Raw genomic sequence first — 20,421 nt, forward strand, 5'->3', positions numbered from 1 at the left:
TGCTTTTTGGAGCTGTGTGCAGCTCCCTATACGTGGCTGTGTGGGTCTGTCTGTGTGTGTGTGTGTGTGTGTGTATGTAGCCTGACTTCGGCGCGTAACTAGTGCCGCACCATTTACGCCACTCGTGCAATATATACATCAAAATGTGCGGCTCGGCCGGGAATGGTGTTCTATTACCTTTCGTTCCGATCCGCCTTACCATGCCGACGTAATCGGCAAAAAACGACGCTTAATTGTCCCCATTGACTTATAATGGGACAATGCAAGAAATCACTTTCAAGTATTTTTCTCTCGTAAACCATAGGAGCTACAGTTTCAAACCTCGGAGAGGAGATTCATAATGATTTTAAGAATTAATCGAAAAATAATTACATCACTCGGCCTCATGGTGGCGCTATAACGGCCCACTTTACGTTTTGCCCCGTAACTCTTGAACCGTAGATCGGAAAATTAAAATTCTTTTTTCCCTGGATTCCTTGGGTCAAGACCCCATATAGGCCACGCCCATTTGCGCCAGGATAGATTTTCCGCCATCTTGAATTTTCTCCAAAACACACTTTTTGCTCCTTTTCCTACATATTTTCTTCAAATGTCACAAAAATCGGTACACATGATCTACACACACACACACACACACACACACACACACACACACACACACAGCTCCACTTCACACGGGTGTGATTTTTTCTTATGTTTCACAGATACATTTCAAAACATCAAATCTTAGCATATTACAAGTGTGCAAACTTTATAACTGTGTTGATCTTCTGTTTGCCCTGCACATGGAAAGTTAGTTGGATGTGCATGACTACCTCCCTTATCTCATCTATTTCTGCTCTGTATGAATCTGTGAATACTGGTTTTTGTTTCTGTTATATATCAGTGGTGTGTGTGTGTGTGTGTGTGTGTGTGTGTGCGTGTGTGTGTGTGTGTGTGTGTGTGTGTGTGTGTGTGTGCGTGCGTGTGTGTGCGTGTGTGTGTGTGTGTGTGGTTGTGTAGTAGAACAAAAAAATCACACCCGTGTGAAGTGGAGCTGTGTGCGTGTGTGTGTGTGTGTGTGTGTGTGTGTGTGTGTGTGTGTGTGTGTGTGTGTGTGTGTAGATCATGTGTACCGATTTTTGTGACATTTGAAGAAAATATGTAGGAAAAGGAGCAAAAAGTGTGTTTTGGAGAAAATTCAAGATGGCGGAAAATCTATCCTGGCGCAAATGGGCGTGGCCTATATGGGGAGATGCGTCTTGACCCAAGGAATCCAGGGAAAAAAGAATTTTAATTCTCCGATCTACGGTTCAAGAGTTACGGGGCAAAACGTAAAGTGGGCCGTTATAGCACCACCATGAGGCCGAGTGATGTAATTATTTTTCGATTCATTCTTAAAATCATTATGAATCTCCTCTCTGAGGTTTGAAACTGTAGCTCCTATGGTTTACGAGAGAAAAATACTTGAAAGTGATTTCTTTCATTGTCCCATTATAAGTTTTGCCGATTACGTCGGCATGGTAAGGCGGATCGGAACGAAAGGTATAATAGAACACCATTCCCGGCCGAGCCGCACATTTTGATGTATATATTGCGCGAGTGGCGTAAATGGTGCGGCACTAGTTACGCGCCGAAGTCAGGCTAGTCAGGCTACATACAGACACACAGACAGACACACACACACACACACACACACAGACCCACACAGCCACGTATAGGGAGCTGCACACAGCTCCAAAAAGTATCTGTGTAGAGCTGTGAGACTATGGTACCCCTAACTACTGTAGCTTACAGTAAGTCAAATAGCGGAACACAGGACTTTCTTAAGTAGACAGTTATTAAATGACCTTACCTGTTATATCTTCCTCATCAAATCCAAAACCTTCTTTTAAATTCAGCAAGTAAACAACAAGAACAGTTATGTTTCAAAGAGATAGAAACTTGACAGTTGGTACTGATTTGCCCCTCAACTCTCACTGTCTGGAGCACAGTAACAATCTGGTTTAGTCACTAAAGTGAGATAAAATATTGTTATTTAACACATTATGCATCTTCACGTCACTCCACCACCTACAGTATGCAGAATTCCTGTCCTAGTGTAAAACTCAAGGTGAAATACTACTGTATATATGTGCACACATCCTATTCAGATATCCTGCTCAACCTGTTGAGCTAGGTGTCATTGTGTTTAGGCTGAAGGCACTGAAGGATTTTTCTTTCTTCGAAAGTCATGTTTTGCTACTCATACGCGGTTTCCTTTAATCCAGATTTTAACAGATTGCCCAAATAAGATTCAACAAGCAAAACACATTTATCAATGGAAAAATATGAAGGATATGGTAATAGTCCTCTATACCAAAATAGACTGAACTCCAATTCTTAATTCAACTAGATACTAAAACAGCTCTATTATTTACTTTTGCAGACTAGAGTATGAAGCTATGAACACTGCTCACCTAGCTGGTTGAAGCCTATGCTGCGTGAAGGGCCCGTTAGGCACCACTTTTGTTGGCTTAACCACAGCGACTTACGCAAGGAAATCACATACATCAAATGTAGAGAGACTTTGTACTGTAGTGCCTCAGTAAACTAGCATCGCGACTTCGCGAGTAAACCAAGAACCTAGCATCTGTCTAAATAACCATGTCTTTGTCCCTTTTAAAAGATTGTCTAGAAATTGAATATAACTTAAATTGTTCAAAACAAAAACATTCATTTGAAATCTCCTTTACCAGTAAGTTAAGATAATGTTTTTTGTTGTTTTCTTTTTTTGTTCCCATTATATTTGACAATAAGTTGAACATTTCTAAATGTGTAACATTTCTAAATGGCTTTAGATCTACAGTATATGTTTTGGTATGACTCCATCGATCTGTTCAGCCGATGAACTTCAAACTTGTCATGTGTATTACAAAGGACCCGAGGATGTCGCAGCGCGAGCTCGTAGATCTACTATTTTTGGCTAATGTTGATGGAAGCCATTCACCTTCATTTTGCTTATTGTTCAAGTGAAGAAGGGGGACTATTGCTAATTGGGATCAGATCTAACTTTTTAAATTTCATGTTTTGCCAAGGCATGAGAGAGAACATTATTTGCACAAAAACAGTCACATGTCCAAGAGAGAGAAGAAATTACAGACTATAATTATTTCCTGTGTCTTCAATGGTGCTCCAGTATTACCAGTTTAATAAATGAGAGTAAGTAGTAGTAAGTACATTCCATTAACCATTAAAATGATCATATAATGACTGTAAATCAGTAAGCTATACATAATAAATAAATACAATAATTTAATAAATATAATACAATAAATAAAACAGCTAGCTGTACAGAAAGACAGACAGATCGATACATACATTCAAATTCAGTATATGATATTATTGTAGGTATTCCATGTGACCAATATATCTAACCGCAAAGCCTTGACGTTATAGGTCAGATAACTCTACAAAGAGATTTTTTTGGAGAAAAAAAAAGTAATATTTGAATTGTGTGTATGAGCATGCACGTACAGTATCAAACTAATGTCTGAGTACTGAGTTCCTTGGACACAATGAAAACACTGGGAAACGTGAGGACCTTGGCCCGCATGAAGGACAGGTTAGGCAGGACGTGGACCACCTTGACAGCCTCTTCACTCAGCTCTTTATCCTGCTGAGATTTCCTGCCACCACGACACGCACGCACACGCACACACACACACACACACACACACACACACACACACACACACACACACACACACACACACACACACACACACACACACACACACACACGTTGTGAGCTAAATGCTGACAGTCCTCGTCATAAACTGCATGCATGGCGAGCGAGTATCAAACACAGGGCGGAAATAATGCTCTCATTTGACTCAATGAGGCTGTCCTAATCAACTGCAAGCGCCTCTTTCACCCAGTGCATTGATAGAGCCTTGACTCCTTTAATACAGCACCCAATGGTTGTCTCTTCTAGTGTTGTAGTCGAGTTGACCTAAAGCGAGTCCAAGTCAAGGCCAAGTTCGATGGGGGTCGAGACCAAGTCGAGACCGCGAGACCAGATAAATAATTAAAATAAAATAAAATAAAAATAAAATCCTCATTTCATAGGTATTGTGGAGACAGACACGGAACACACAGGGAGATGGCATGTAGCAAATGGTCTGGTTGGCCATTAATCTAATCTAATCTGACCTTGTGTTGAGATTATAGAGTTGAAGTGGAATCAGATGGCTTGAGATGTTGGGGGGGTGGTCAGACCTAGTGGTCAGTGGGTATTATCCCTTGCATTTGTATGTTAAATATTACTCTGATGCACTTTGAAAGCAAAATGAAGAAAATAGATCTATATAATGTCATGGGGTTCTCAGGAGACAATTTGAAAAGTTTACCGTTACTGCTATTATTTGCCAGATTTACACATTTTCCGGGCTATTGCTTTACTTACTAAACCATTTACACACATAATCCAGTCATTAATTCATGAAAAGCGCCAGACAGCTCTCTTATAATGTTAGTGTGAATGGGCTCCTCATAATATGGGTATAATACAATTATTTCATTGCATTGTAGTGACTCTTGACTCAAGTGGGGAAGAGTCCAGAGTCCCTTAGTCCGAGACCAAGTCAAGGCAGAGTAAAATCATGGGCGAGACCAAGACGAGACCAAGTCAATGAAAATTCTGACTTGAGACCTGACTCGAGTCGAGTCATTGACTCGAGCACTACAGTACAACACTAAATGTCAGAGAAGTCTACAGTATATGGAAACTAAAAGCTCTGCTAACTACACCCAACTGGGCCAAAGTAGTTTGAACTGACCTACTTTGCCTTCCTAACAGCCACACTCCTGCTAGTGGGGCTAAAACAAGTATTTCTTTATACTTATTATTAGTGCAGATGTTTATATTTATATTATATATTTACCATTAACATTACATTATGTGTACCATCATTTTAAAACTGGACTAGAGTAAAGGCCATTGGCTGATCAAAAGCGGTTGGGTCCTTCTGTTGGGGAGCATGAATATGCTCAAATATTTTGGGATGTTGAAAACCAGGCAGTGTGGCATCCACCCACTAATTTTTAGATGTCTTGTGTGAAACGGCCTAAAGGTGGTGCTAGAGGAAAGGCCATGCACTAGCCTTCATGTGTAAACCCAATGGTAATCCAACCTACAGATTTTCAGATGTTGTTTGGGAGCTCTTATAGTACAAATAAATAAACGTTTTAATTTGGTTACAAACAAGTGTACCCAAAATGAAAACAGACACATCGACAGTGATCTCGACTGGTCTGTCCATTTTTACTTGATGCAATGCCTCGACGGCAGACAGCCTCAACGCACAGCGATATTCCATTTTTACAGACAGATGCTGTTAGGACAAGGTGTACAATGTTAAGTCTGTACAGGACACCCATTAAGACCTGAGGCTGATTCTACAAATGTCTTCTAAACCAGGGGTTTTCAAAGAGGGGTGCCGTGACGGCAGTCTAGGGGTGCCGCGAGATAATTTGACACTTGAAAAAAGAAATAGTATCATTTTAAACTTTACAAGTACAAAGTTATTTTCAGTCAGTTCTAACCAAAATGGCTATTATCTCAATGTTTTCCTCGCAACATAATCACTAAAATATCGTCACTGTCGTGCAGAAACCTCGTATCTCCAAGTTTCAAATGTGTTTTGGTAAAGCAAAGACCTGCTACATCATACAAGACTGTCGCACAAAACTAGTGAAAACAGCCGATCTACAAGCACACAACGCCTCAGATGCGAGGCGTTGTGTGCTTATAGATCTGCTGTTTTCACTAGTTTAGTACATTTTATAGATGATAAATACAAAACAAACGGTTTTGGACACAAGGTTTACACCCGACAACGACGATATGTTATAAATATAAGGTGCTGGGAGTGAAAATTACAATGTAGGGGTGCCTTGAATTAAAAAAGAATATTTATGGGGTTCCCTGAGACAAAAAAGTTTGGAAACCCCTGCTCTAAACAGTTTTCTGAAAAAAAACATATGTTGCTATATTAGTGGTTCTTAAACTTTTCATGTATTTGACTGTGGACCCCTCAAAATATTTGTGTTCCAGGGACCCCGCAGATGCAAAGATTTGAGTTGAAAATGTTCATTTAAAATAATATATATATATTCAAAGATTTGGTTAAAATCGAAAATGAAACAGATGCTTTACCGGTTTTAATGGGTTAAGAAAAGACTTAAATTAAAAGTTCAAATGAATAAACCACCTCTGTGAGCAGAATACAACCTCACCTCACTGAAGTGCATGTCTGTCCTGCGGTGGACATGAGACGATTGTAGGAGTCCTCGAGGTCACTGGTGCTGATGGTGGTTTCCAACTTGGAGATGGTCAGCTCATAGATTTCAGGGTCCACTCCTTCGTGTGTGCATGTAAAAACAAAGTGCAATCACTATATGTCAATCTGTATATGCCAACATGCTGCACATGCATTACATCCTTTTTCCCGACCAGCTCCAATGTTGCCATTACTGTGGAAGAAGAAATGCCTTAAAGGAGTAGTTCACCCCCAAAATGACCTTTATTTTCTATCGATTACTCACCCCATGGAGACTTGAGTTCAATAATTATTTTTGTGTTTTTGTCGCATTCCTATGCCAATAATTCATTTATAATAAAGATTTCCACCATTGATTCCGGGATGGAGACTGAAATGCATTTGGGTCTCCATCCGAAATCAATGGGCCTACAAAGAGTCTCCTCAGATTATCGGCTTAGGAATGCGACAAAAAAAAAAAAAAAAAAAAAAAGAGAAAGAAAACAAAGAAAGAAATTATATACATATACATTCATACAAACAAACACACACACACACACACACACACACACACACACACACACACACACACACACACACACACACACACACACACACACACACACACACACACACACACACACACACACACACACACACACACACACACACACACACACATTCAGAGTAAATATAATAATAAGATTAGAATACTTGGTAAGCTATACCTTTTAAAGGGATATCTCACCCCCCAAGAAACTTCTATCGATTACTCACCGCATGGAGACTTGAATTCATGGATATGTATTTTTATTTTTTGTCACATTCCTAAGCCAATGATTTGATGGCCAGCAGTGATTCCCTATAGAGACACAAATAAAAAGAGCCTGCTTTGTTCCTTATGGAGACACAAAGAGTCTCCTCAAATTATTGGCTTAGGAATGCTACAAAAACAAAGAAATATCCATGAATTCTAGTCTTCAAGGGGTGATTAATCGATCAAATGCATTGTGGGGGTGAACTATCCCCTTAAGGCTCAGTCATTTACAACTTTACAATTCTCAAAACAAGGTATTCTGTAAACGAAGGAATCTTTAGACAACACATAAAGCTGACAAATGGAATTCCAATTGGTTAAGGTCCAGAATAATTCCCGAAGACCAACGATTACACGTTGAAGTCCCCCAATGCTAACCTGGTGGAGGGCTGTTACTTCGGCTGCTGTTACTAGAACTGCTTTCCTCCGTCGGACCAAAGTAATCCAGGTTCAATGCAGGGCAGCCTGTGCTAGCAACAGTAGCAAGGAAGACAGGAGTGAGGAGAATCAATATGAAAAATGTCCCCGTATACCATGGGCAATCAACTCCACATAATAATTGAGTCTTTGTTTAGACAGCAGGAACAATAAGATGGAAACAAGTGAAGGGCAAACAGAGGAAAAAAGTTCTGGAAAGTTTAAATTCCAGTTCATCAGGCATTCATATGCATTCAGAACTGACCATCTCTGGGCATGAGTTTATTTAATTTGAGCTCACCCCTTAGTTAATCCCTTAAGAAACCCTAACAGTGGCTGTGTAGATAGAAAATATATAGAATCACACATTACTGGAATGGAAAATCTAAATAATGCACCAATGTAAAAAAACATACGTAGCATCTGTGCACAATGGACATGCAAACAGCATTCATTTATCTAAACAACGGTGCAATTTTCACTTGATGAACGAGGAGGTTGCAGCATTGGCCAGGGTGTTGTAAGCACAGGAGGATCAGACATCAGCCTGTGTTTGCTGCTCTAAGTGAATGAGAAGACGTGTAGGGCTGGATCATATCCTGCAGGCAGGGGGATGCCACACCCTTGGTTGCCGCGACCGCAGTTTTCCCGGTGAACCTGAGCGCAACGGTGGGGTGAGGCGAGGGGCAAGGAGGGTCGCGAGCTTATGAGAAACAACTTGACCTTAAAACCTGGTGAAAAGAGTTGCGTGCATTAGCGCAAGATGACTATAAAGGAAATCATTAAATGGAAAACATTAAATTTACTTTCTCAAAAGCCTACTAGGCCTTAAAACCTGTTGAAAATAGCTGCGTGCATTAGCGCAAGATTAGATGAGGATAAAGGAAATCATTAAATGGAAAACATTAAATTAACTTCAGAAAAGGCTTCTAAGCCTACACTATCCTACTAGTAAAGTGTAAAACTAGTGGAACCGCGATCTTGCTACACGTGAATAATTGTGGTTGTAAACAATAACACAGACAATATAAATCCTTAGTCATGGCCCCAAATAACTTTTAAATATCTTGCAATTGGCGACGAGTCTCTTATGAAATCGTGTCTCTCGTGCCTCTCATTCTCAATACATAAAGCTATATAACCTCACATCATCGGCAATAGTCAGTGGTGTGTGTTCCCCACACTCCCGCGCCCCCACTGTTGCGCTCAGGTTCACCGGGAAAACTGCGGTCGCTTGGCACCAGTACCATGTACTGGTACTGTAGATCCTCACCAGTGGAATGGGCACAGAAGTTTGGGAGGTTGAAGACGTGACATGAGGTGGCATTCTGGATCAGTAATCACGCTGGAGATGACTGACACTTGGATAAGGAGCTGAGCAGACTCATTGGAAGGGTACACCAGATATAAAATGTTAAATACTACTGTTGGATAGGGCCAAAATACATTTCTGATCTTGTACCATATCATGAACCATCCAGACCACTCAGGTCATCTGAGAAAGGCCTGCTTTCTGTCCCTAGAACCAAAAAGAAATTTGGGAAAGCAGCATTTTGTTTTTATGCACATAAAACATATCTGGGAAAAAAAAGAAAGAAAGAAACTGCAGGTCTGCTGCTCATTCCCTTTAAAACTAAAGACCTCTCTGTTTGCTGCTGCCTTCGAGTTATTTTTCATTTTCTCTTTTCTTTTCCGCACAGTAACTGCATCTATACATTTTTATTTTATGCATCTTAATGTCATTTTATAATTGTTTACTTTGCTTGATGTTCTCTGTAAAGCACATTGAATACACATTGAATAGCTTTGTTGTTTAAATGTGCCATAGAAATAAAACTGCCTTGCCTTGCCTACCTCCGGCTGCCATAATTTAGTTTAAGGATTTTATTCCCAAATTCTGTTCAAATAATCTAGTATTTCTAGTGTTTTGCAATTTGTAATAATGCAAACCAATCTGTTAAAATGACTCAAAATATCATAATAGCTAAACTCTAAGTACATTACTTTTATACCAGGAGTCATTTTGTAAGTAACTAACCCTGGTGCCTTTCAAGACGAGTACTTACTGTATCCACTAACTAATGGATCAAAAATGTTGTTTAGATGTTAGAGAGGAAGAGAGAGAAAGTTGGTTGCTGGGAATAAATGCACCATACCAAGTAAGAATCCTCCAATTGAACACTGACTTATACCAGATGTAACGTTTTGATGAATTTGTTTTCTTTTGACTTGATTCAACACAATGCAATGATATCATGTTAGTTAGCAGATCTATTGCAGACATACTGGCCATTTTACTGTTGGTAATACTGTATATCCTCCCACAACAAAGTAAATCCGGCATTATTAACCAGAGCAAATCTTAAGAGATGTTTCAGTTTTGTTTTGTCCAGGTCAGCATTAGTTCATTTCAAGGTTTTGGTTTCTTGTTGGACAGTTCCTCCTTGTGAAACAATGACCAGTGACAACTGCAAACATTATTATTTTCTTTTTCTTTTATTGCTACAATCACCAGTAGCAGAAGAGCAATCCACTGTTGTTCACCAAACATGTATTTATTCAATTTTGCAACTCTTGCATCCTTCTATTACATGCTCAGTGTTTTCCATGTAGATAATCTTTAAGGCTGATAGTTGTTTTGATGGAGTAAACAAGGAAAACTGTAAAGTTAATCAATATTAGCATTAATTAATCACCCGTTCAAATTTAGGAACAACGTGAAGCTGTAGGTCACAGTTGAAAAAGCAACCACAGGTCAAAAGAGAACAAGTCAATTTGCATTTGGAGGTAACAATATGAGTAATGGGGAAAACAGGGCTTTATAATCAGCAGTCTATAAAGAGAGTCAATTTAAGTGAAACATTAGTGCATTGGGCTGCCCATGTTTCACTGTGGATTCAGGTATACTGTATTACTAATTAGTAATTACTAAAAGTAAGAATGAACTGAAACTGACAGAGATAAATAAACAAACACATAGCTACGTTCTGCACTTTTATGCCATCAGTAAATAAATCAAAATGTTCCATATTAGAAGCAGTTGCCTTCAAGTGAAATAAATTCATACTGTAAAGGAAGATCTACAATGAGAACAATTCTCAGTGTGGTTATTGTAAAATAATTTACCATGTGGAGTGGACCTAGAAGGCATTCTACTGTATTTCCAATAACTGTTCAGTTATTCTGCTTATACTGTAACCACTTGCAAACAATTGAAATTCAAGTAGTTTTTATATATATTGGGGCAATATGCTCTATAAATATATAGAAATAGTGTTTCACAAGATTCTAATACATGTTACTTTACTACTCCTGCAAGTAAAGTGGTAGAAGCCATAGTTACCAAGATCATTCTAGAATAATACCGAGTCAGTCAGCTGACTAAAGGCCTGTCCATATTATCTACGTCGAAACCTCAGAAATGTTCGGAGAGTTGCGACTTTCCGACGTGCAAATTTCCGAACTCTTATTCGGTGTAATGCTTCTCAGAAGTCGCGAGTGACGTCATTTTGTAGTCGAACCGGACCTTTCTGCTGAAAAGTTCGGTTTCTGTGCTTCCCCTTACTCCCCAAAAAGGTTTAAAGTTATAATGAAATCTATGTTGTTTAAAGGACAGTTTGTGGCCAACATTAGCTTAAATAACTGATAGCTTAATACAACGTGTATATTAAAGTCATACTGCGTATCATTTGTTTCAGTAGTCTGTTTTAGCAGACTATGCCCTTGTCATTACAGTATTGTCTATAAAGAAGGAACACTGGGTAAGGAATGCTGTAGGGTCCTAGCGCCTGAGGATATTTTATATGTGTATGTTTGGATGTGTAACAACACATCATCAGAAAGAGTATTTACTGCATAAATACTGTAAAATACATAAACAATTGTACATTTCATAAATAAATACATTTGCTTCCAGCGCCCACATCGCTTTGGGTTGAGTGTCGGGGGCCGATATGCTCAAATAAAAATAATTTGTTTGTGTTTTTTGGAGAAGTTGTCAAAAAACACATTTATGTGGAATGGTTGCTGTGAAAACTATACCAGTGAAAGATTATATCAAAAATAACCTTTGTTTAATTGAAAAGGTTACACAGTGTGACTTAGAATGCATTAAAACTGAAATGATCAGAAAATAATGTTATCCCTCTGGCCATTCTCTGTGGCCGTGGTATAATACTCATTAATTGTGATGTTAATTTCTTTTCTCCAAGCTTCTTAGTTTATCTTTAACAAAAGGGGCCACAAACTCTAGAGGGCACTGTGTGAGGCTCGAGCAAGTAAATACATTAATACATTTCCTGAAACTTTCTATTGTAACAAAATAAAATCCAAACAATAAATAAATACATATCCAATAACTCAGCATTACACAAATTTCCTATGGCTTGACAATATATCTGGCAAACTGCCACCAATACTGAATGACCTTTGACCCTTGCTCTACAAGGTGAGAGAGAAGTCTCTGGTTTAAAAAAAATCACACTCGTGTGAACTGAGCGGTGGAGGCTGCGTGTGTGTGTGTGCATGCGTGCGTGCGTGCGTGTGTGTGTGTATGTCTGTGTGTGTGTGTGAATGTGAGTGTGAGTGTGTCTGGCCTGAACAACAGCACTAGCCTAGCTGAGCTAGACATCCCAGCCATGTTAAAACAAGGAGGGAATGATACTGCAGTTAGCTAGCTGCATTAGAATATAGGCTGGCCCCAGGCTACAACAGCGCCCCTCCCTTAACATGTGTGGTCAGAAAAGGTATTGCAGGCTACATACAGACAGACAGACAGACAGACACGCACGCATACCCACACACACGGCCACGTATAGGAGACGGTGTGACCACCGCTCAAAAAAAGACAAAGGAGAGGGAAATTAATGAAGAAAGGTCCTCTCCACAGTGTTTCTGCTTCTCCTTCTGAAAGACAGATGAGGTAGCAGGTATTTGTCTGAGGTTCTTCTCAACAGGATTATCTCCAGTGCATAAGCTTCCAAATGAATGCATGTACATCAGTGCTTCTGACGCACTGGGTTCAGACTGGGATCAGAATGTTGCAGCAACAATGAAGTAGGAGGAACCAATATGAAAGAAATTATCAATTTTAAGTTGTTCTTTGCCTGCGTCTGTGGCCTATCAACCTACTCTTTCGATCCCGACCCACCGGGTGAGAACAATGGCACAAAAGCACTTGCAAAGATGCATCGTTGTTATATTTTACTGGCAACGTGTCAGTATGCATACTGGGCACTTCCCAGTTCTGAGTAGGGCTGCCACGATTATCGATTATCTTATTATTATTGCTTCTTTTTTTCCCCTCCCGATTCATCAAATCATCAAGAAGCGCATTTTATATATTAGTCTGATTAACCCTCAATAGGTGATCTACACTACGTGTTGTGATCACATATACTTTTTTTGTGGTTAAATCGAATAGTTTGATTTTTGGATTCTTTATAAAGCAGCAACCAAAACACAGATACCCCAATAAAACTGGGAAATGATAAATATTTAGATAAATACAGAGATTTAAAAAATTAAGACCTGGAAGACTTTCATCACAGAGAAATGAAAGCGTGAAAAGAAAAAGAGGGAAGAAAACAATAATGTTTCCAGTTTCCTCCATCTTGGAGCAATGTTATGGGCACTGACTCTTTTGATTTTGGATTCCACGTGCATCTCCATTTCCTCCTAGTGTTGGTTCTTATGCTCAGTCCAGACTAAAGATTCACAAAAGCAATCAGTGCCAACCACTTACAACAGAACCCTAAAACTTTGCGATTGCCATTTCTGCAGCAAATATTAGCCTAAGTCGCTAAACAGTCTGGGCTGAGTGACACACAGTAAAAGACACAAGGAGCAGTTTACTGTTTCCATAGCACGTCAACCTGTTATAGTATATTGAATATACTGTATTATATGCTCAACATCTTGTATGACAATACAAGATGTACATTTTCCAAAGTACTAGGCCAACACATTTGTGCCTTTTGAGCTAGGCTGATCTAAACCTTAACAGTGGGGGGAACATTTTTCATCTCTGCTGTTTTCTTGCCTACACTGACTCACTAGGTGGGCTAAAAGGTACAAAAGACAGAAGTAGAGACAGAAATAGAGACAATTCCAGAGTCAAAGGGGGATTAAAGAAGAGCCCAGAGGAGAAGAGTCCAGAGCAGGCACCATCAAGTAGAGGAAACCAGGTTGGTGGTTGAAACAGAGTCTATTTCCACCCCCAGAAGAGAGGGGATCGGCGGGGGGACATACCGTCCTGAGAACTGCTAAGGCCAGGGCTGCTCAAGTTCAGCTGGCTGGAAGACAGCACCTGGGGTGGAATAAAAATTTGGATTTGAGTGTTTGAAGTTAAAACAGTTAATCATCAAGACAAATATATTTGATTAATTTTCATTAAACTATATCATATCTACCCAAAAGAAATTGCACAATTCGTTTAAGTTAACTCACAAACATTTGGAGTAACAGCAGCTTTGGGGTCAACACCCCATATGGGTCCTAATAACATTCTTAACCATGGATTTGATTCTGGACAATGAGCTGTGTCACAACAAGTCTATTAGATTATTTTGAATTAGTTTGACACCCTAGATTAATCTAACCTGTCTCTTCTGACTGTCTTCATCCAAGGGAATGATTTTATCTCCCTAACACTGTAGGACACCTTATTCATCTCCTTCATCATACAATATGTGCATGTGTGCGTCAGCCAAGAATTCTAGCACAATATCAGAAACAACTGTTAGCTTTCTCTGTGTATGTCATGGTAAGTTCCTTAAGCAACAAAATGGCTTGTGGTGTTATTTCAGACTGCCTTTCCGCTTCAGCTATGCAGATAAGCCAAAGATATAGCTTCAGGTTGCATTGATTGTCAGCTGCCTTATCAGAACAAGCTTATCAGCCCTTTTCTTCCTTTCATCACTCCTTTTACCCGGGTCAAATTAAATAAAGACTGGCAATCATAGGTCAAATTACCCGAGTTGATTCTGTTGAAATGCCTGGTCGGGCAGGGGACCCCAGGGGTTCTTGTCCCATGGCTGTGACTGCTGTGTGCAGTGACTCAGTAGCTGGTACAGAATCTTTGGTTGGCTCTAGCATTCCCTGATAAGAGATACAGAGAGTATTTTTTTGCTTTTATTGTGATGTATATATTGTTTTGAATGTAAAAATAAAAATAAACATATTGTTTAAAAAAAAAAGAGAGATACAGAGAGTTTAGTTTTGCTTGGCTCATTGGTTCTAATTTGCAGTCCTGGGGAATACATCAGTTTTCCATTTTATTTGGTTCTGTAGCTAAACTGCATTCATTTGAGGCCAGATCTCAATTAGTCCCAGATTAGATGGCTCGAATAGAAACTAGCAGTGCTGTGGGAGCCTAGAATTGAGAGTTGAGAACCACTTATGATTAAGCTGAAATTTATTTGGAACTTATTTCCTAGAGTTTGTTTTGTTTTCTACATATTTTTTCTTGTTATAAGGGCTTCAAAACTCAAAACCAGTTTAACACACATTCCCCTATCTTGGTGCGGATTGAAACTGCAAGGAAAAAGCGCAGTTTCGATCCTACACAGATAATCTTCTGGTTAAAAAGGTTCAGTTTTAACCTGAATAAGATCTATGTAGGAGAAGCATATTTAGATGTAATTGTAATCATGGCGCAATATAGATGGGAGTTGCAACCCCTTTCTTCATAGTAGTAGTAGTGTGCACACATAGCTGATCAGATACAACCACACAAATGCAATGTCCCTGGTTTGATTACAGCTGGAGACCTGATTCACCTCCATTGAGTCATTGTGCTGCCAGTGCAGCAGAATGATTCAAGTGCTGGGCATATAGTTAAATTTAGTCTACATTTCTGTAAGATCGCTTACTCACCAGGTTTGATGCAAAGGCAGGCACAATCAGCGGCTGCTTTTTCTCACCAGCAAATACCTGTCACAAGACAGAGGAGCACTCCATCAAAGCAACTTCTTAAAAAGCAATAACGTCAGCTGACTAGCGGTGGGCAAAACCGTTCATCAACGAATAATTTCATGTTCACGGTAATGATACGTTAAAAATGATTCGTTCACGTTCACCGTTCATAGCACGATCGTCCTGTGAAAAACAATATCACAGGAGTGTTTTTATTACGTCACGCGTACAGCCCGCCCTCCCGTCCTGTGTGCCGGGGGCTGTTAGGGGGAGGGGACGGGGGGTGTGAACAAAAGCGTGAACGTAACAGTTTAAGGAAATGAACAAATCGTTCAGGATTCATTTTTGTGATTCATTCTTATGAACGAATCACTTGGCCTGGAGAGGGAGTACACAACCACATGCCTGCTTAGATATACATCTGTCACAAGCTGCTTCTTTTCACCTGACCTGTGTTTGTAACGCAAGCAGGGGTACTTGCTATGTCTCTCGCTCTTTGCTCAACTGGCACCCGACCATTTACCCCTATGCTACTGGGATACCCCAAATCATTGCATTGGGGTTTTCATTTCTGTATTATTGCGACCGTAAGGTCGCAGTTTAGTATGAAAACCTCCACCGGCCGTCCGTCGGTCACACGTGCGGTCGACCGCACGTCACACGTGCGGTCGACGTGTGATGAGGTCACGATGAGTCATCTATGCCCAAATATAGATTTCTAGGTCAGATGGCCCATATAGTTTGTGATGTCAAACCTAGCAACCCAATATAAACAAACCTGATGTCAGACCTGAAGTATCCTTTTATACCCATATATGGAGATACAGAGATCTCCATATATGGGCATATTAGAAAGCCCATATATGGGCATATACGGATGACATCAGGGATATCCATATATGGGCATAAAAGGGACAAGGGCTTACAGTTAAGAGATCTCCATATATGGGCATATCAGAAAGCCCATATATGTTCATATACTGATGACATCAGGAATATCCATATATGGGCATAAAAGGGACAAGGACTTACAGTTAAGAGATCTCCATATATGGGCATAAAGGGACAAGGACTGTTACAGTAGATATAGAGATGTCCATATATGGGCATAAATGAACAAGGACTGACAAACACTGAGATCTCCATATAACCTATGGGAATATAAGGGACGAGGACTGTCAGCTTGTAGACCTATTTTCTAAATATTGTTGTACATTAAAAACTTGAAATGGGTCGTTCTGCATAGTACTTGGGATTTGTTGATGTAAATGTTCACATAGAGTGTAATAATTGGTAAAACAAACTTTTGGCCTATTTGTGGAGATAAGCGACCAACGGTCGCTTATCTCCCGATTAGGGAGTCTTACTGGTAGTAAAGAAACGTTACGACAAAATGGGGCAGATGTAATATCAGGTTTGATTGACAGTCTGCTGTACAGTCTACTGTAATAAGCCGTTTATATGTTGCACAACACTCACAATGTTCCTGGTTTCAACGCCCAGGCACCTGAGTAGAGTCCTATTACTATGGGAACCACCCCACTGGAACTTGAGGGCCAGGGCACTATGGACGTCCTGATGTTGACACACGCCCCATTGCACCCTGGGAAATTAAGGAATTGAGAGAGTATTTAAAAAATGGAAAGGCTAATAAACAAGTGTTTAAAGTTGTTTTACTTGGCTAACAAGAGAGTGCCCTTTACAAATTGGCACTCAGGCATAGTTGTGGTTGCACTGCATAGATTTTGAGTGTCAATTTAGCTCAGATTTAAATGAATACTGTGTTCCCTGACCTGCTCTGCTCCTCATCTTCAGATTGGCTGTCATGGGTCTGCAGCAGAATGCTGAGGCTGGGGACATCCTCCTCGTCCTCAACCCCACCCTCCTCTCCCACCAGGCCCAGTGCTTCTGGGAAACTGGCCTGTAGAAGTTTTTGTACACGACTGGACAGAGAGACCTTGGTAGAGATCAAACAAGAGCAGCAGTAGTAAAATACACAAAGCGAAGGCAATGCATTCAAATGATTACCAGCGGTGGCTCTCTCAACAATGCAGAACACTGACAAATTCAAAGGTTTGGCTAGTAGTTGAGTAGTCAACTTCTCCCACCTGCGAGCTATTCCTTCTGGAGGACACACCTCCTCCCTGTCCATCCTGCTCCACCTCAGTGGTCGTCTCAGACAGCGTGGGGGTGCCATCATCCTCAAACCGTGCCCACGTCTTGCCCTCCGTCTGAGCCCTCGGGTCTCTGAACTCTGCCCAGCATGCCTCTCCATCGCCTTCTGTGGGTGCAGAGCAGAAGTCCGCAAAGCTGTCGCTTGGCGGGATGTTTGCCTGAATCTGTTTCCCTGCACCAGCTGTTTCCACACGCTCCTGGTCCCTGCAACCCCCAGAAGAGCCCTCTTTGTCTGTCAAGACTGCATCCTCATCTGCCACAGTCTCTGATTGGTTGGGGTTGGCAGGGCTTTCCTGTCCCATGGATTCCGATGGGTCCAAATGAGGAAGATCCTGGACTGCCTCTGACTGGTTGGGTTTTGATGATTCGTGGCTGGAAAAGGAGACACTGCATCTAAAGTTTATTGCATCCTCGTAGTCCTCATCTTCATTTTCATCTTCTCCGTCCGTCTCCTGGGCGAGTGCCTCCCTCACCTGACGATCACACGCGGGAGACGAGAAGGCTGAGTGAAAGTCTTCTGGAGGACCCTCTGGTGACACAACATCACAGAACGAGGCAAAGTCTTCACTAACAGACTCACACAGGCTGGCTGTGGGAGGAAGGGTAGAGACACTCTCCTCTTCTTCTGTCCTCTCATCCCCTGACTCTGTCTCCTCCTCTGCCTCCTCCTCCTCCTGTGGATGGCTTAGAGAGAGGCTGAGGCTGGGCCTCCTCTCTCTGTTACTATCCCCTGGTTCAGCAAGCTCCTCCTCCTCAGTGGGTGGGGTGGGAACGGCAGTGGGGTCCTGAGGCTGGTGATCCTGAGATGATTGAACGGGCTTGGTATCCCTTTGCTCACAGTGCTTGGCCTTAGTGCAATCGTCTTCTTCTGGAGCTGCACAAAGAGACCCAGGGTCCTTTGCGACCTCCTGTCCTGTACCCCTTGGCAATTCACCACCCAAGTCTTCAGTGAGGTTTGTCCCTCCCGCCCTGCTTTTCCAGGGCTCTGTGCCACCTGCAGGAGAGAAGCCACAGCACCAGGGGTTCACCGCGTGCTCGGCAAAAGCAGTGAAGTCGGCAAAACCCGGATCTCCCTCCCCTGGGGAGCAGTCGTCTGGGAAAGAAGCTGTATCGCTCCCACTGTTTGAGTCGCCAGAGTCAGTTGAGTCCCTCTCAGGATAACCATTAGCGAGGCAGGGAGGAGGCTCTGCATCACAGTGCTGCACTCGAGTCCCCATCTGACCCCTGCCAATCGCAGAGACCACCGTGGATGCAGGTTGCGATTGTTCGACTGGGTGATTAAAGCTAGCATTGGGTGGATGGGTAGCGGGGCTTGTGGTCGATGGACGAGGTTGGCTGAGGCTGGAGGGAGAATTGGGTGAATCGACGAAGCAGGAAACCCCCAAAGAGAACCCCCCAAAGTCTCCAAACTCGTCCTCCTCTGCCCCAACCTCCTCATCGTCGTCATTCAGCGGAGGGGGAGAGGTGGAGTGCAGGGGCATGACATCAGGCTCCATGGGCTGTCCTCGCAGGGCACTGAGGCCTCACGCACCTGGCAGACGAAAACAACAGTCAGAGAGACACGCACGCACCTGGCAGACGAAAACAACAGTCAGAGAGACACGCATATATATATATATGTGTGTGTGTGTGTGTGTGTGTGTGTGTGTGTGTGTGTGTGTGTGTGTGTGTATAAACAGTAAACACACACACACACGCTTAGTTTTCATAGGTTGTGGGGACATTACATAGACTTCCATTCATTTCCTGTGGCCTTACCCTAACCTCTATCCCTAAACCTAACCCCTAACCCTAACCCTAACCGTAACCGTTGTGGGGACCTACTATTTTGGTCCCCACAATGTCTATTTCTCCAATTCTACTATACTTGTGGGGACATTTGGTCCTCACAAAGTAATATAAACCTGTCGACACACACACACACACACACACACACTGACAAGGGTAGTTAGGCACCTTGCAATGGAAAAAGTGCCCAGCGCTGCCCTACACCCCAGTAAACCGATCTAAGAAACATTATCTGCCTGCATTGTGCAGTTCAGGTAGACAACACAGCAAGTCCATTTAAGAAGACACTGGAATAACACCACCAACCGGTGACAAATGACGCATTTGATGCTGTCAATCCGCATACATTGTAGATAATATGATTATCCATGCATTATTACACAATAAATTAACGCTGCATATTTCATGATTGGTGATTAATCGGTAATTGATTTATTGATTGAATACTTTATTAGAAGTGTGCATAGGAATGGAACGCGCTACGTGAAGTTCAGCCTCGTCTTTAGGTTTCTAGACTCAGTCTACACCAGCCGATAAAACAACAACGGTAGCTTTAATTGAAAGTGACATTCAACCTGGCTGCCTAATTAAGAGTAGTTTAAGTTGATTCATGATAATTAACATTACACACGTGGAAAAAAAACAATACAACGTTATTATCTCGCGTTTAGAGAGCACTGGGATAACGTTAGCTAATGGTGTTAGCTCTACTATAGCTAGCTAGCTTAAATAGCCGCACACGTTATAGGCGATTATTCTTCAAGGGAAAAAGGTCATTTAAAAACGTCTGGCAAAACTTTGGAAGTTACCAACGCACATTGAGCTCGGCCGGCCGTCACCTCTTGTCACCGCTACAGTAGCTCGCTTTCCATCAGCTCACCTCATCCTCCAGCTGGGCTGGTTGCGTTACAGTTGACAAACAGCAGCAAGCACGTCACTAGGTTACAGCGAGCTTACATCCCATAGGCTGAACAGTGTGTGTGTGTGTGTGTGTGTGTGTGTGTGTGTGAGAGAGTAGAGAAAACTCAT

The 20,421-nt window shown here is 41.6% G+C and overlaps 1 protein-coding gene across 1 annotated transcript; it reads right to left on the reverse strand.

The window, feature by feature from the left end:
- Window positions 1–3,499: 3,499 nt before the first annotated feature.
- LOC308297228 (uncharacterized protein) lies at window positions 3,500–19,100 on the reverse strand (the record flags this gene model as incomplete). Its single annotated transcript, XM_080740644.1, has 9 exons — window positions 3,500–3,647; window positions 6,259–6,382; window positions 7,477–7,563; window positions 13,765–13,822; window positions 14,488–14,613; window positions 15,391–15,447; window positions 16,909–17,032; window positions 17,223–17,386; window positions 17,538–19,100. 9 exons carry the CDS (start codon window positions 19,098–19,100, stop codon window positions 3,500–3,502), a joined length of 2,451 nt encoding a protein of 816 aa, XP_080596770.1.
- Between the last annotated feature and the right edge of the window lie 1,321 nt (window positions 19,101–20,421).

Source organism: Nannobrachium achirus, assembly GCF_963921795.1.
Source record: "Nannobrachium achirus genome assembly, chromosome: 13".
Classification (NCBI taxonomy): domain Eukaryota; kingdom Metazoa; phylum Chordata; class Actinopteri; order Myctophiformes; family Myctophidae; genus Nannobrachium; species Nannobrachium achirus.